General features: G+C 49.1%; 1 protein-coding gene across 1 annotated transcript in view; it reads left to right on the top strand.

Annotated features, from left to right (window-relative positions):
- The first annotated feature begins 516 nt into the window (after positions 1-516).
- Positions 517-17662, top strand: part of ABCA13 (ATP binding cassette subfamily A member 13) — a 395180-nt gene continuing 378034 nt past the window's right edge. Inside the window, exon 1 of the mRNA XM_027045998.2 lies at positions 517-1311. Coding sequence (XP_026901799.1) covers positions 1243-1311 — 69 coding nt within the window. The 5' untranslated portion in view covers positions 517-1242. The remainder of the gene's footprint in view (positions 1312-17662) is intronic.

Here is a 17662-nt window from a genome sequence, read left to right as displayed (position 1 = left end):
TGGGAGGAGAGACTGGTTCTATACTGTGGAGTTGAGGGAGGGAAAGGCAAAGGGAGGCCTCCAGAAGGACTTTGATGTGCTAGAGAGGACCCAGGGGATCCTGGAGGCCCCCCACCCCCACCCCACTGTCTAGCTATGGCTGTTTTCCCTCTAGGAAGGCAACATGACTCGGGCAGGGGTTTCTGGACAAACGTGCTGCTCTGTACTTGCCTCGAGTATCTGTCAGTGGGCTGCAGGTTATGAGGGCATTTAATGTTACCTGCCATTTCCTTCTGCCTGTGTTCCCCACATCACTATGGAGGGGAGGGTGATGCTGGGGTTCCGGGAATGAGTTTGTAGGTTTCCGTGGCTGAAGCTATGGGTAAGATTGCCTTTTTCTTGTAACCTTTTGTAATTTTTTGTAATTTTGTAATTTTTCTTGTAATTTACTAAGATATTTGCAAACTGATGGAGACTGCAGGACTGTGGTCTCTTATCAGTTAACTGTTTTCTTTCTTTTCCTTTGTTCTTGGGCAGCCAGAGTGCCTGAGGAATGTCACACACATCCCCCCTGGGGGGTGGGGGTGCTGGCTTGTGCTTTCCCTCTGCTTGCCTAAGGTTCCCTCATCATTTCCGCGCCACCCAGGGTTTATGTACAGGCCCTGGGGTAGGGGGAGGCTGATCAGACCCCTGCTCTGCCTGCTGTAGGAAGCATGGGCCCCTTGGGAGAAAAGGGCGAAGTGAGGGGTCACGGAGGAGGACGCACAGGGGCACAGCCGACCTTGAACTTAACCACCCCTCTACTGTCCCCTGGGGAACACCAGTACTGCTGTCCATCTCTTTCCCCCGGATTCTCTGCCAGGGGACCTCCAAAAATGTCCTGGCTAGTTCTGTGATAGCTGGTGCCAGGGGAGGGGAGGACTCATTCTACTGAATTCACATCAGGGCTGGGGGGCCGCGTCACCTCCAGCACTGCCTCCCGCCCGCTGTCATCAGTGGTGTGCGCTCTTGGAAACGTGCGCGGGAAAGGGCCCCAGGGGCCGCCTCCGGTAACCCAACCCTCCCAGAATGCAGGGCCGCCCGTGAAAAGGCAAGATTTCTCAACAGACGCAGAACAAGAGGGACATTTGATGCCTGCCGTGTGCAGCCACTAGTAATCTGTCTTGCCTCACTTTTGTTGGGATTGACTAATGCTGCCCAGCCTTCCCCCAGCCCCACAGATATAAGCCTGGGCTCCGGCTGGCTTCCTGACCTCGAGCGGGCATGGGGCCGGCTGGGCGCCAGTTCGGAGCCCTGATCTGGAAGAACTGGCTTTGCAGACTCAGGCACCCGGTGAGTGCGTGCGGGGCACGCTTCCCAAGGGTCCCGGGGAAGGGAAGAGTGCGGTGTGAGGACGGAGGGTCCGGGGTGGGGGGCCTGGCGGGCCTGGCGGGCCTGCCCCGCTCTGCAGGGAAGTGTGGGAGGGGGGCTGGGTCTCTGGAAGTCAGAACCTGCCCTCAGGGCCAAAATAGCTGAACTGTCACAACCGGCATGAAATCCGGGAGGGATGAGATCCAGGCTGCGCCCATCTGGTGCGAAAAGGGCTAGCTTAGAACCGCCCCCCCCAAAATATAAAGATGGAATTTGAACTGTAATCAGTGTTTCGGGGCATCAGCTCTAAAAATGAAACTGCACATTCCCCTGGTTGAGGGGACAAGGCATGCGTAGTATGTTACGGATGCGACCCCACGGCGGGAGGCAGCGGTGTCTGTCGCCAGAGTGGGCCTGACACGTCCACTTGGGGCTATTCGATATCACACCTTGAGCCTAATTCTCATCTCTTGGGAACATCGCAAGGCGCCTGGGTAGATTGGAATTGCTCAAACCAGGCTTGTGTTAGCGTTACACAAATAGCCTGTAAGTGTGCGGTTTAACGGAGCAGAAATCACCGGCTTATTAGGATGATGACCTCGCCTTTATTTGTAACGCTGCCAGATTGAAATGAACAGTGTCTCAGTGTCGTTTTCAGCAGACGTAGATCGGCCGTCACAGGGTTTCCGATTCTAAGGTCCACACTGAGCACACGGGGTTTCCCTGCTGACGCATTGTTCTGTTTGAAGCCATTCAGTAACTGACATTGAATTTCATTTTGCTGACTTCTCATATCCGGAATATTCCTTCTTTCTCAAAATAGGGTAAATGTCGAAAAAGATGCGTTCTTTCTCATGCAAAGACCTTCAGGATTTAACGACTTCAGTTGGAAATTTGATTGCACAAGTTATTTATGTTTTTAAGTTTATGTATTCACTCTGAGAATAATAAGTTGGGGGAGAGGCAGAGAGAGAGAGAGAGAGAGAGAGAGAGAGAGAGAGAGAGAGAGAATCCCAAGCAGGCTCTGCACTGTCAGCGCAAAGCCCAATGCGGGGCTCGAACTCACAAACCGTGAGATCGTGACCTGAACCGAGGTCAGACATTCAACCGACTGAGCCACCCAGGCACCCCTGACAAGTTTTAAGATCAGGAACTAACAAGGAGGCTTCTGCTCTTAACTGATTGTTAGTGCCTTAGTGTTTTTCAGTTCATGAACATCATATTATAATGACATCATTATATCATGTATATCATTATGTAATATAATCATATTGACTTTGTAAGTCAAAAGTTGAATTTTACTGACATAGAGGTTTTGAGGAACGGAGCCCATTTTCCTGCGGAAGAAATGTCACAGGTGGAAGTTAGTTTCTCAGGCTTTTTGTCTGTCGGCTCAGGGAGGCTGTTTCCAGGATAGTCTAGCCTGTGATGTCAGTTTATACCTAGTCACGGTGACATTCAGATAGACATTCTTCACTCACTCATTCATTTGATGTCGACTCACTGAAGTGTGGTCCTGCACGCTGCCCTTCTTTGCCTCATGTTATCACCTCACAACATGCCACGGATTTACTGACTTGTCAGCTTGCTCTGGAGCCTGCCTCAGTATCTCAGATCCGTGTGAGCAGGGAACTTTTTCTGATTTGTTCGCCAACGTGTTCTCTAGCACCCAGACGGTATCTGCCCGCAATAGGTGTTCGATAAATATTGGTTGCAAGAGTAAAGGAAGAAAGGACTACAATATTTATTGCATCTCCGTTAGATGCTAGATGCTGGATGTGCCAGACAAATTGTGTCCTGCCCTCAAGTTGCTGTAGCTCAGGGGGTGCCTGGGGGGTTCAGTCGGTGAAGCATCTGACTTCGGCTCAGGTCGTGATCTCGTGGTTCGTGGGTTCGAGCCCCGCGTCGGGCGCTGTGCTGACAGCTCGGACAGAGAAAAAGCAGTGAAATATACAAGCACATATTTCGTAAGCCTGTTTCTGGGGATAAACCCCACAGATATCCCTGCACAAGCGGGAAATGACACTAGTGGCAGGCTATTCGGCACGGCACTGCTTGTAATGGCAACATCACAGGGCTCAGGGAGCGCGGGGTGTGGTGTGGAGAATGGGTTGCCCGCCCTCCTGGGTCCCTAACTCTGCTCTGCCACTTCCTAGTTCACTTGAGTAGGCACATTTCCCGACCTGGTTCTCCTCCCTGTAAGAAGAGACTGAATGCAAGGATGAAGTGAGTTAGTGCCCACCGTGTGCCCACATATGTGCCCGATATAGGAGCAGGAACGTTTTCTTTTTTCTTGTTTTTTTTTTTTTTTTAGTGTTCATTTATTTCTTGAGAGAAAGAGAGAGGGAGACAGAGCATAAGGGGGGCGGGGGAGGAGCTGAGAGAGGGAGACACAGAATCCGAAGCAGGCTCCAGGCTCTGAGCTGTCAGCACAGAGTCCGACGCGGGGCTCGAACTCACAGGCTGTGAGATCATGACCTGAGCCGAAGTCAGACACTCAACTGACTGAGCCACCCAGGTGCCCCAGGAATCGTTTTCTTACGTGGGCGATGATGGTGGTGCTGGGAGGTCTCAGGTGCTGGAAGGAGGTGGCCTTGGAGACTGAGGATAGGGGAGGGCCCAGGATGGCTCAGCTTCTGCTTGCACATTGGGGAGCAGCGGCCCCAGGCAGGGAACATGTTCCCAGCCCTCCGTGCCCACTGCACTGGAAATAGTCCAGCCTTGTGCCAGTGGCTCCAAACTGACCTATTTCCAAGCTGCGTCCTGGCCCCCAGCCATAGCCCGTGAGTGGTTTGTGCACAGGGCTTCCTGCCTCTGCCAATGGGGTGGGGGGATCGGTGAAACTGTGGGCTAAGCCCCCGACCCCAGGGGGCAGGCGGCCTCCAACCGTTTGCAGAGTAAATTCGAAGCAGGCGCTCTTTGTGAGGTGATGCAGACCCAAAGTGCAGTGAGCTATCACCTCACACTGCTTCTGTATTTTCTTTAAAGAAAAAAAAAACCCATTCGTTTCATGATATTTTATTATTGTATCATTCCTTTAGAAAATGCTTGATCGTGGACGCTTGAGACAGAAAATTAGAATAGTGTAGAATGGATGAATAGTACCCTTATATTCATCTTTGTGCTTAGCTCCATAGATTGGTGACTTTCCACTCTTCTTGGGAAAAAATTATTAAAAAAATTTTTTTTAATTTTTTTTTTATTTTTGAGAGCGAGAGAGACATAGTGCGAGCGGTGGGAGGAGCAGAGAGAGAGAGGGAGACACAGAATCCGAAGCAGGCACCAGGCTCCGAGCTGTCAGCACAGAGCCCCACACGGGGCTCGAACCCACAAACCGTGAGATCATGACCTGAGCGGAAATAGGACGCTTCACCGACTGAGCCCCCCAGGCACTCCCATGATGTGATATTTTTACATAATTAAAGTCATAGCTTTTTGCTTTTTGCCATCCCTTAACACGGAAGCCCGACATTTTAAAAGTTTCCCTTCGGTCTTTGAATTTAACGGTTTTGTTGCAAACTAGGCAGTCTGTTGGATACACATAAATTCTTAAACTGTGTCTTTACGCTGGAAGTTAAGTTTCCTCCTAGATCTTACTGTTCCACATGACATCTTTAGACTTGGAGGACGCATCTCCTGCTAGGTCATTTCTCTGCAGTGAGTTTCCCGGATTCTGGGTCGGATGAGGTCAGTGCTCTGGGCACGTCCAGAGCAGCTGACGGTGCCCCGGGAACGTCCGCAAGGGCCACTTCGGATCAACCTTGCCAACACTCGCAAATGGCCACTGGCCTCGAGCCTTGCCGCATGAATTTACACACACACCTTTACATTTCATTTTAACTGTAAGTCAATCTGATTCGTTGCCTCTCATGCTAATAATTTAATAGCAGCAACAAGAAGAAATAAGGAAAGCCAAGCATCTGCTGCTGGGATGTCCTCTTTCTGCACCTTTTGAGGTTTTCCCGCATTTTTTTAAGACACAGGCTGACCCTTTAGCTTGCACAGGTGGATGGCAGTAGCCCCGCCCCCCCACCAGTCCCCGCCCCCCCACCAGTCCCCGCCCCCGCCACCAGTCCCCACCCCTCAATCCTGGAACAGTGACTGTTCTCTGGGCCTCCTGCCTGTGTTAGAATCTTCTTCTCTGCTCTGTGTTTCTAGCTCCTCTCCCCATCGATGAAAAGCACATGCAAACCTTTTGGCTAGCGCAGGGGGATTGGGGTGCACTTTAATATGAGGGGATCATGGTCCTATAAACCCAGGGTCCGCTCCCAGCTGTGGGTCGGAGGGGGCTGACGGAAATCATGAAACCCTACCGGCCACCATTTGACCAGGAACCGGGTTCCACCTGCTGGCCCCACACCCCAGGCCCTCGCTACCCATAAAGCCCCACATTCTCGCTTTCGAGGGCCACACATGTGGCAGAATGCTCGTAGACACAGGCAAGGGTTACGGGGTCTCCTGGCCCGGCTCCCGGGAAGCCCCAAGGCTGTGGTGGCTGTGGTGGCTGTGGTGGCCTCCCCACTCCCCTGGGACAGCCCCAGATAAGCCCACCCCAACCCAGGCCACATTGCTCTGAACCTTCCTCCTGGCCCAATGCCTTGGGGCCTGGTTCTTAAAAACACCATCTGGGACACGACTTTTCTTCTCTTTAACATTTGAGGAACAGATTTTCAACCTGAGCTTCAACTACTGCAAACCTCAGGGCTTCTGTGTGTATGTGTGTGTGTTTTCCTTGTAGGAGATCTTTCTTCTTCTGTAAGTGATGTCTACTCCCAATGTGGGGCTCGAACTCACAACCCTACCGACTGAGCCAGCCGGGTGCCCCTGCTTTTGTAACATCTTTGAATTTTCGTCCACTAATGAACGTAGGTGCTAACAGCCCAACTTAGTGTCAAAAAATAGTTCCCCTTTGGAAACAACACGCTGGCCGTGATTCTATATTTTTCTGAAATTGCAAGAAATTATAGTTATCAAGCCCCAGGGGTAAAGCAGCCCTTCTTGTTTTTGGAAATTGTTTAGGTCTTCGAGATTGATGCTGGCTGGTTTTGTATAATTACAACACATCCACTATTTGTTTCCAGCTTTGCCATAAAGGTCTGTAGGAATTTTAATTGGAACCAGAGGGTCAAAGGTTAGGAGCTGACCTCTGCTAGGCAGGTTTGAAAAAGGATCAAATGATGGCTCCTGAAAAGATGCTGCACTTAAAAAAATTTCTTTTAATGTTCATTTATTTTTCAGAGAGAGACAGAGAGACAGAGACAGAGAGAGAGACAGAGACAGAGACAGCGTGAGCAGGGGAGGGGCAGAGAGAGAGGAGGAGACACAGAATCTGAAACAGGCTCCAGGCTCTGAGCTGTCAGCACAGGGCCCGACTCGGGGCTCGAACTCACGGACTGTGAGATCATGACCTGAGCCGAAGTCGGATGCTCAACCGACTGAACCACCCAAACACCCCAAAGATGCTTCAGTTCTTGTGTATATTTGTTAAAATAGCGGGGTAGGGGCACTGGCTGGCTCAGTCTGTGGACCATGCGACTCTTGATTTCGGGGTTGTGGGTTCGAGCCTGTTGGGTGTGGAGGCTCCGTAAAAATAAAATCTTAAAGCAGCAGAATAGCTTTATATTAGAGGAAACAAGAAAGTGCAGGAGTTCCAATAGTAACTATATGAACAGACTGATGTTTTGAAAAGTGTTTGCGGAAGGGGTTATGGACAATAATGACCTGTTTGTGGTTTTTGTGGATTGAAAAAGTTAAAGAAAAGTCACCGGCATGGAATCTTGGTGCTGAAAATATTTACCAATATTCTTGCATTGGGTGTTCTGAGAAGTCAAAAGTGGGGCCTCTCCTGTCACCTGCAAGGCAGCTGGGATGCGTTGGTGCTGGGGCTGGGACCGTGTGGATCCTGGGACTGTGTCCATCCTGGGACCGTGTGGATCCTGGGACTGTGTCGATCCTGGGACCGTGTGGATCCTGGGACCGTGTCCATCCTGGGACCGTGTGGATCCAGGGACCGTGTTGATCCTGGGACCCAGCCCCAGTTGGCTCGGGCTGTTTTTGCAAACCCACAGGCTGGGTCAGGACTGCAGACAGACACCATCTCAGCTCTAAGTCTCCAAGTCTGAAAACAGGAGTCCATAGGGTTAGTCGCTTCTGAGCCTTCTCTGCTTGGCTGTGGACAGTGTCTCCGCCCTGTGTCTTCGCACCTCCCTCCCTCCACATCTGTCTCAGCTCACGTGTGTCCTTTTTTCCGTTTTCTTCTGACGCTCAGTTTTAGTCGGTTGGGGAAAACGCATGCCTTTTATATTAAAAGAAACAGATTATTATAGAGAAGAATTAAAAAAAAACTGCTTTTAAAAAAAAGTTTATCTAGGTATTTTGAGAGAGAGAGAGAAAGAGAGGGAAAGACAGTGTGAGCAGGGGGAGGGCCAGAGAAAGGGGGGCAGAGAGAATCCCAAGCAGGCTACAGGCCGTCAGCACAGAGCCCGACGTGGGGCTCTATCTCACAAATCATGAGATCATGACCTGAGCTGAAACCAAGAGTCTGACGTTTAAAGGACTGGGTCCCCAGGTGCCCCTGCATTGTCATGAAAAGATGAAACAGGTTGCTTCCGGGACTTTCAACTTCTCCTTTTTATGAGGACACGGTCATTTCTGACCCAGGACCGCCGGCCTGACCCCAGCGTGAGGCCCAGCATGACCTCATCTCAACGTAACCAAATCTGCAATGGGCTTGTTTCCAAATCAGGTCGCATTCTGAGGTTCCGGGGGTCCAGACTTGAACATGTGAATCTGGGGAGGAGACAATTCTGCCCCTCACAGGGTGTGTACGTGGCCCATCCTGGGGCTCTAACAAGTTGGTTCGATGAGACAAACCCTCGCCTTGGTGGCTTGGGACTTTTAAATGGCACAGCACTCCCGGGTGGTGTGACCTCTGGTGTCACACTCTGTCCCCTCTCTCAAGGAAGAAGTCCATCAAACAAAGGAAATTCATCAGACCAGGTGCCCCCAGGGGGCACCTGGGGGGCTCAGTCAGTTAATTGCCTGACTCGAGATTTCTGCTCAGGTCACTATGTCACAGTTTGCCGGTTCGAGGCCTGCAATGGGCTCTGTGCTGACAGCACAGACCTGCTTGGGATTCTCTCTCTGTCTCTTTCTGCCCCTCCCCCCTCAAAAATACATACATAAATATTCAAAGAGAAGGGGCGGGTCCCCCTAAGAACGCGTTTCCACCGTCTGCTCAGCATGGGGTGAATCACCACCAGCTGCACGGGCTCCCCTCCAGGCTGGAAGGTTGCAGCCTCTGGGCCGTCTCAGCTGCCCGACCTGCTGGCCAGGGGCCTGTGTCCCAGCCGAGGCCAGCGGCCTGAATTCCACGTGTCTGGTCGGCATCAGTGCGGGGACTGGACCAACGACGAGAGTGGGCTCCTGGGCACACAGAAATCCCCTGCGGTGGGGCAGTGAGGGAGAGCCCACACTGGCATTGTCCACTGCCCATCCACGTCAGGGCCCCAGAACCTTCGACTCAGTGACTCTGGCCCCACAGCAGGTCCTCAGGTCTCTCGTGGAAGGACCCGGCCTCTTGAGCCGGGTTTGGGATACAGCCTGGGGCCTCCTCGCTCTCCCAGACGGCTGTCCTGGTGGCGCCAGCCCTGCTCCCTGGTAACCTCGCGCTCAGCAGAACTGACCGCCTGTGCGGCTCTGGTGGTTTAGCCATCCCTGTGGTCAGGGCGTCCTCGTTGGCTGCTGGTTCAAAGTGGAGCCTGGCGGGGTGCCCTGAAGGGTGCCTTGTGAGACCTCTGAGAGCAGGTGGCCTCCACCCATGCACCCCTGGAGCTGCAGACCAGGCAGTGCTGAGCAAGATGGCAGGGAGGGAGGCAGGGCGTCCTTGGGCGGCCGCGGGAGCCTCAGGGGAATCCACGTCCCCCTGTGAAGACCCCTGGATGGCCTCCATGGCCGCTCTTTCCTCTGGCTGGCAGTCTGTCTCCGGCAGGGGGGCTGGGGGAAACTGGCTTCACCAAAGGTCACCGAGGGTCACTGAAGGTCATTCAAGTGTGTCTCAGCTTACTCAGAGCAGGGGTCCAGGAAAAGCAGTTCAGAAATTGAATATTGAAACACAAATGTCTTTTTGTATCTTTAGGGGGGGTGCAGGCGTGTGTGTAGGCCGCGTGGGTTTCTTTGCCTTTCTCCTGCTCCTACCACGCTGGCCACAGGGCCTTTGCTTTTATTTTGATGGATCTTTTTTTCTTTTTTAACTTTTTAACGTTTATTCACTTTTTGAGAGATAGAGAGAGACAAAGTGTGAGCAGGGGAGGTGCAGAGAGAGGGAGACACAGAATCTGAAGTAGGCTCCAGGCTCCAAGCTGCCAGCACAGAGCCCAACACGGGGCTCGAACCCACAAACCAGGAGATCATGACCTGATCTGAAAAGTCTGATTCTCAACTGAGTAACCCCCGCAGGGGCCCCTCATTTTGATGGATCTTAATATGCTTCCAGTTCCTTACCTTCATCTTCCTTTTCTTCCTCATGGTCTCAGCACACAAGATGGAGTGGAGCTCAGAGACCACTTCTGAGGGGCAGTGGGCACACCTTCTGCACAGAAAGTGTGTTAGAGTTTCGCTCACTGTAGATGTTCTTCTGTCCTGCATCAAGGCCCGAGTTGAAGAATGCAAGAAAATCCAGGGGCGCCTGGGTAGCTCAGTAGTTTAGGCATCTGACTTTTGATTTCATCTTGGGTCATGATCTCATGGTTGGTGAGTTCAAGCACCACATCGAGCCCTGTGCTGACAGCGTGGAACCTACTTGGGATTCTCTCCCTCCGTCTCTGTCTTCCCCTCCCCCACTCTTTCTCTTTCAAAATAAATAAATAAACTCAAAAATAAAAATAAAAAAGAATGTCAGAAGATCCAGTCTTTCAAAAGTGTAGAAAACGAACTGGGTTTCAGAAACAAGGCATCTGATTTCTCGGTTCTCAATGTGGTTGTTTGTCAAGGTGGAAAGGAAACAAAAACCCTGTTTACATTGCCTTTCTGCTGAAAATGTTACCAACATATGGGAAGGGAAAATGGCAAGATCCTCAAAAGGCTAGTTCTGGAAGTTTCTATTTAGCATGGCGAATTCATGTGGCTTCCACGAAGAAACAAAAACAAAAGCAACAACAAACAACCAAAAACCAAAAGCAGAATCATCTTCTTTTCCAGAGAGGTGCCCCTCCCTACTCCGGGATGTGGGTCTTGTTAGGAATCCTGGAGTTTCCCTGTTTTATTTACTTTGGCTCAGATAAGCCTGGGTTTTGGATTACAAGCAAGGTTAAAACAAAATAAAACGAAACCAACCTCCTGGTAACAATAACTCCAGAGACGAAGGGCAAGGGAGATTTCAGGCTTGTTTTGTGAGATTGTATTACAGGCCCAGGCTGTGTCCCGGGGACCATGGAGACTGAGGAGGACATACATTTTGTCACCCTGGGGCCCCGAGATCAGCTCTGCATTTGCCACTCAGCTGTGTCAGTTGCTCTCTCCACACCTAGGGCCCCTTCCTGCCCTGTCTGCCTGTGGCTAAATCAGTGCTCACCCAAGGGAGGGACATCACGGTCCCAGTCCTGGACCAGATAGCAGGGGCTTGTCCCCAGGCTGTGCTCACAGGCACCTGTCGCCCTGCGGGTTCCAAGCAAGAGCTCCTGGCAGAGTCTAACCTGTGCACCCGAGGGCCCCCGTTTGAAAACAACCACTCCTTAGGGATGGGGGGGGCGGGGAAGAGGCAAGCAGGCATGTGCATGCCACCCATCCTGACCTCTCCCAGACTTAGGGGCTGTGTGAGGGACACAGGGCTGCTAGGAAGGACTGATGGTGAAAGGTGACATAGTGTTGTGGGTGCCCTTGGGGGACCTGGGATGTCTTCTCAGCCCTGGCCCTTTCCTGTGTGCTTCCAGTGTCCTGTCTCCCCTGTGCATCGTAACTTCCTCAGGTCCCCCACACCAGGCCTGTTTGGTCTTCCCCATGCCCCTGCAGGGTAGGACTTCTCATTCCCATTTCTCGGATGAGGGAGGCTGAGAGCAAGGGCCACCTGCCCGGGGCCCAGGGGGCAGCGGTCCCCACCTGGCCCGGGCACCCTGGGCAGAACTCTACCCCTTGCTAGATAAAGGTTTGGTCACCTCCACGTCCCTGCCTGGGGCACTGGGTCATCAAGAGTTGCTGTAATGAGGCATTCTGTTGGAGGGCTTCCCTGTCTGCAGCGGTATGAGGACCATGGCCACATACCTCTGTTTGATGCATCATCAAGGTCGTACAGAGCATTACCTTGGTGCTGGGCCTGCTGGTGCCTCCCCAACCCAATTATGTTAGAATACGTTCCAAACAGTGGTACATCCGAGCCAAAAGGAACCCAAACTACTACCCATTGCTCTGGTTTGTGCTACCTGCTGGCCAGCTTTCTTTCAGAAAGGACGTGCAAGTCATGGCTACCAACCAGTGTGTCCAGGGTTGTGTTTTCCCTGCCTGTGTTGGCCTAACTACGTGCGTGTGTGTGGTCTGTGTGCCCAGACTTTGTACAGGTCTGGTGGCACGTTAAACTTTCTTTAATCTTCTCTTTTGAGACATCAGTGTAAAAGGGAATATTTTTATATTTATTTATTATTATTATTATTTTTAAGTTTATTTATTTGAGAGAGAGAATGAGTGTGAGCAGGGGAGGGGCAGAGAGAGAGAGAAGGAGTGAGAGAATCCCATACAGGCCCTGCACTGTCAACGCAGAGCCCAACGTGGGGCTTGATCCCAGCAACCATGAGATCCTGTCTTGAGCTGAAATTAAAAGTTGGATGCTTAACCATCTGAGCCACCTGGGGTTTCCCCAAAGGGAGCATTTTTATCTGTATTTTCACTTATTTAAATGGTCCATCGGGGCACCGGGCTGGGATAGTCGTGTGGTGCACTCGACTTTTGATCTTGAGTTTGAGCTCCACGCTGGGGCTATGTGGAGATTACTTAAAAAGAAGATATTAAAAAAAATAATAAATTGCCCATCAAATTCTCTTCCAATTTTGTAAGTAGGACGCTAGTGATTTTCTCCTGTGGTTTAGTCATTGAGACCTTAATACATGGATTTCAAGTACCCGACCCCTACCCCAATAGTTGTTCCTTTTTGTTTGTTTCTGCATTTTTATTGGCCAGGTTTAGTTTGTATATCTTCCAATATCACCATTGCTTTTTCTTTGTTTTTTAAAAAATTATTTATTATTATTTTTTTTTAATGTTTGTTTATTTTCGAGAGAGTGAGAGAGAGAGAGAGAGACAGAGTGTGAGCAGGGGAGGGGCAGAGAGACAGGGAGACACAGAATCTGAATCAGGCGTCAGCACAGAGTCCAATGCGGGGTTCAAATCCACGAGCCATGAGATCATGACCTGAGCCGAAGTCAGACACTTAACCGACTGAGCCACCCAGGTGCCCTTGTTGTTTTTAATTTTTAAAAAAATGTTTGCTTATTTTGAGAGAGAGAGAGAGATAGAGCGTGAACTGGGGAGGGACAGAGAGAGGGAGAGACAGAATCCCAGGCAGACTCTGCGTTGCCAGTGCAGAGCCCAATGTGGGGCTCCATCTCACAAACTGTGAGATCATGGCCTGAACTGAAATCAAGAGTCGGATGCTTAACCAGCTGAGCCATCCAGGAGACCCTGGTTGAGTCTGTTTTGGACACCTTGAACAGGTGCAACATGAATGTTTAGTATGTGAGTGTTGAACAAAAAGCAATTGCTTTTCAATATAAAGCCAAAAAAGTAACAGCACCAAAAAAACAAAAACAAAAACAAAAAAGTAGGAGAGTGAGAGAACTCATCCATTTCTATCTCTTGGCCCCCAGCTAACTCATTGGCCAACATAAAGATTTGCAAAGGCTTTCTTAGAGAGGGAATTTTGGACTCTGTTGGAGAGGGGTTTGGAAGTCCCAGGTCAAGGTGGCAATGGATTTAGGCCAACTGGGTGGATGGTTGCTATTTGGTCTTGAGTCAGGCTTTGTTTGGACCTTCTCTTATTGCAGGGTTTACAGCTAGGACCTCATAATACTTCTGGGAAAGTCCCCTCTTCTGAGAGGCTGACATCCAGAGATCCAAGCGCGCCCCAAAGAGACACAATAGAATTTCACGCTCTAGGCAAAGCCCTTTGTTTCCAAAGACCGAGCAGCAGACTAATTACATGCTTTGCTTCAGCTTCCTTGATATTCTAAACTTGTTATGATGTTTTCCTCCGTGAGTCTCATGACTACCTTCTTCCTGGTAAGAGCCTCCTTCCTTCTTGATTCATCAGCAATTGTGCTTTTTGTACCCGGGCATTTGGTTCTTTGTGGTTTTCAGTTGTAACCGAAACCACACACTGCCCAACTAAGCCTGAGGATTTAAAAATAGGTTTCATTAAGCTCCGCTCATAAAACGTCTGTTCAAGTAAGATGGGAAAGTGTTTATTTCATCCACAGGCCTGAGGTTGATTCAGGTTCCCTTGAAAACTAGTCCAAGGAGACCGGGCAACAGACTGTGCACAACGTGACCTACCTCACTGGTTGGTGGAAGGCTAAAATAACGGATGAGCACGAGCTTGCAGACGGTCCAGGGCTATGCCGACAAAGGGTGTGAGGACAGGGCCTGGTCGTCCGCACACGTGCATCCCCGGGGGGAACCGCACTCTTGGGATGTGTATGCATACATCTGCTCCATCCTCCCAGGCAGGGACTCGGCCGTGGGTGTTCACTGCTGTTCCTCAGTGCCTGACACTTCGACCAACTCCCTGATGAATGAATGGATGAATGGATGGATGGATGGATGGATGAGTGCACTTTTTTAAAAAACTTTTTTTATGTTTATTTATTTATTTTTTGAGAGACAGAGAGAGAGAGGGAGAGAGAGAGAGAGAATCCCAAACGGGTGCCACACTGTCAGCACAGAGCCCAACGTGGGGCTCGAACCCACGAACCTCGAGATCATGACCTAAGCAGAAATCAAGAGTGGGAGGCTTAATCAACTGAGCCACCCAGGCACCCCTCCCTTTCTTTCAGAGAGAGAGAGAGAGAGAGTGAGAGCAGAGGAGAGGGGCAGAGAGAGAGAGGGACAGAAAGAGAGAGAATCTTAAGCAGTCTCCACACTGTCAGCACAGAGCCCGACTTGGGGCTCCAACCCACCAACCTGAAGATCATGACTTGAGTTAATATCAAGAGTCACAGACTCCACCCACTGAGCCCCCCAGGAGCCCCTGAGTGCACTTATTTTCACTGCTCAGTGGACAGCAATTGAACGATACATTCTCCTGTATTTTTGCATGACTTCCGGTTTCTTTTTTCTCATTCACAAAATAACATAAGCATTCTTGGGCACACATCTTGATTCATGTATGTAATTACCTACTAGCTCGAACCCTTTTCATAGGCTCAAACCAGTGTAATAAGATAAATTAATATGCTTCAACTTATTATATAGTTGTTGAAATATATGGGTCATAGAATGTGCACCTTCCGCTTTGTTAATGTTGTCGGGCTGTTTTCTAAAGTTCCTGTGGATCCGTGTCCCCACCGACACTTGGTGGTGTCAGAGGTTTTACTTTTTTCCGAACTGGTGGGTGTAAAATGGTATTTTGTTGGGGTTTAATTTGCATCTTCCTAATTACTTCCTACTGCTGAGACCAAGCACCCTGTCGTGTGTGTTATGGGGTGTTCCTAATTTGCTCCTCTCTGCTCTTATCCTTTGAGTATTTTCTATGGGGTAATCAATCTCCCCACTGATTTGTAGGAATGTGTATATATTCTGGAATGTCAATTACATATGTTGAAACAGATTCTCCAAGTCTGTGGCTGGCTGCTAGGTGGCTCAGTCCATTAAGTGTCTGACTCCGGCTCAGGTTATGATTTCGTGGTAAGTGGGTTTGAGCCCCGCGTCGGACTCTGTGCTGACAGCTTGGAGCCTGGAGCCTGTTTCGGATTCTGTGTCTCCCTCTGTCTCTGCCCTTCCCCTGCTCGTGCGCTGTCTCTTTCTCAAAAATAAACATTAAAAAATTTTGTTATATAAATGACACTTCTAAAAAAAATAGCTTTTCTGAAGAATAGAGATTTTAATTTTAATATGGCTTAATTTCCCTTTGTTGTTCATGCTTTTTTCTGTCGTGTTTAAGACCGCCAAGACATGAAGAAGGTGCACCATGTATTCTTATAAACATCTTAAAGTTTCTTTTTCTCACTTTTAGAGCTTTGTATAAAATGAGAGCTCAGGATCGGATACCTCCCTGCCTCTGGTCCCCGACTCTGCAGATTACCCATGACCTGGTGGTTTGTTGAGTAGCAACTTTTTCTGCCATTGGTCTGCTGACCACCTTCTTCCTCTATCAGGTTTCCAAATATGCCAAGTTCTGTTCCTGGGCTCTCTTTGCCTCTCCTCAGGTCAGTTTCTGTATCGCTGAACTGACAGTACGCTGTGTCTTCCCATCTTAATTTTATTGGAAGTTTTGATATGTGAGAGGACAAATCCCTTCAAGCCGTTGGTGAAAATTGTCTTGGATATTGACCTTTGATCTCCCGGGTACATTCCCGAACCAGCTCATTAAAATCGACACCTGCCAAATCAAAATGCAACAGGAAAAACTTGTCGGGATTCCACTGGAATTGCGTTGAGCCCATGGACTAGCTTGGGTAGAATGAACCCCTTGGTGATATTGACATTGCTTGTGCGTCGCCAATGAGCTCTGTTTGTTTACCCGGTTCTCTCTGGTGTCTTTCAATAAAGTTTCACAATTTTCTTCATGAAAGAATTGCACGTATTTTGGGTAGATTTTCTTCCCTAGGTGTTTTATACTTTTGTCAAAACTACAAACGGCATCTTATTTAAAAAGTACTATTTCAAAAAAATGTATTTTCTAAGTGATTCTTACCAGTGTAGGGAATTATTGAGAGACAGGTATTGAATTTTCTTGGATGAAAGTAAATTCGTGATTGCCTTTTTTCCTAAGCTTTTATTTTTGAGTAATCTGTACTCAGCGTGGAGCTCTGAGATCAAGAGTCACAAGCTCCACCAACTAAGCCAGCCAGGCGCCCCTCTAATTTTCTCTCTGTGTTTCTATCACTTATTGGTTTCTATTTTCTTGAGGACGTTTAATAAGTTTATAAATGCCTCCAATTATTGCATCTTCCTCTCCTCTCACTTCTTTTATTACGTTATGATCCTTTCTATATATGATGGTTCTTTTTCTTAAGCCTCTTGTCTGAATCTAAAGATATTTAATCATCTTCTGGTTTCTTGCTCTTGCTGAGTCCCTTGCAAGTCTGACCATTCCTTTGACATGGTGTGGCTTTATTTCTTGAATTGCTTTTGAGATCTTTTCTTTGACTTAATTGTGCTGAAGTTTTTGGGTTTTTTAAATAACTTTTTTAATACTTTTGAGAGAGAGAGAGAGACAGAGACAGAGAGACAGAGAGAGACAGGGCACAAGCTGGGGAGGGGCAGAGAAGAGAGAGGCAGACACAGAATCCCAAGCAGGCTCCAGCTCTGAGCTGTCGGCACAGAGCCTGACACGGGGCTTGAACCCAGGAACCGTGAGATCATGACCTGAGCCGAAGACAGACACTTCGCACTGTGCTGAAGTTTTTAATGTGGATTTATGTTTCCTGGTAAATGTTATATTTCCATTATCAATGAATCTCTGTCATCGTATGTTCTGGAGAATTCTCAGGCATTCGTTATTTAAATATTGCCCTACCTGCCTCTCCTCCATTCCCCTTGAGGGGACTTTCCTTTATAACTAAATCTTACACTTAAAGATTCAACTTATGATTCTCTCTTCTCTTTGATTTATTTTTTGTCACTCTCCTCACCCCAGCTCTCTGGAGATTTCTTTCTGGAAGTCCAGCCATGCAGTAAGAACTGTGTTCTCCTAGCAGGAGTCCTGTAGTTTCTAACTGACGTGCTACCAGAATCAGAGGTGACATCACTGGGTATTAAACTTTGCCCCATTTTTTATTTTGGCCGGATGTCATTGCCCAGATTTCCCCCTTGGGTTTCATGGACTAGGGCTTCACATAATCAGATGAAAAGAATCCAAAGTCGTAGAACAATTTGCCCCAAACTGGATGGAGTGAATATGGTATAAAACACTGGTTGGAGGGGCGCCCAGGTGGCTCAGTCGGGTAAGCGTCTGACTCTTGATCTTGGCTCAGGTTAATAAATGATCTGTGTTCTTTACGATTGAGAATATTCGTATGTTGCTTTTCATTTAAGGGCCATTTTGGTTGGTTATCATATTTTTATCACACTTTCTTTCTCTTTGAACTTTGTAAATACTGATGCGTCGCATCCAGCGCGGAATGTTGCG

Source organism: Acinonyx jubatus, chromosome A2 (genome assembly GCF_027475565.1).
Source record: "Acinonyx jubatus isolate Ajub_Pintada_27869175 chromosome A2, VMU_Ajub_asm_v1.0, whole genome shotgun sequence".
In the NCBI taxonomy this organism is placed as follows: Eukaryota; Metazoa; Chordata; class Mammalia; order Carnivora; family Felidae; genus Acinonyx; species Acinonyx jubatus.
This window is presented reverse-complemented; position numbering and strand designations above follow the sequence as displayed.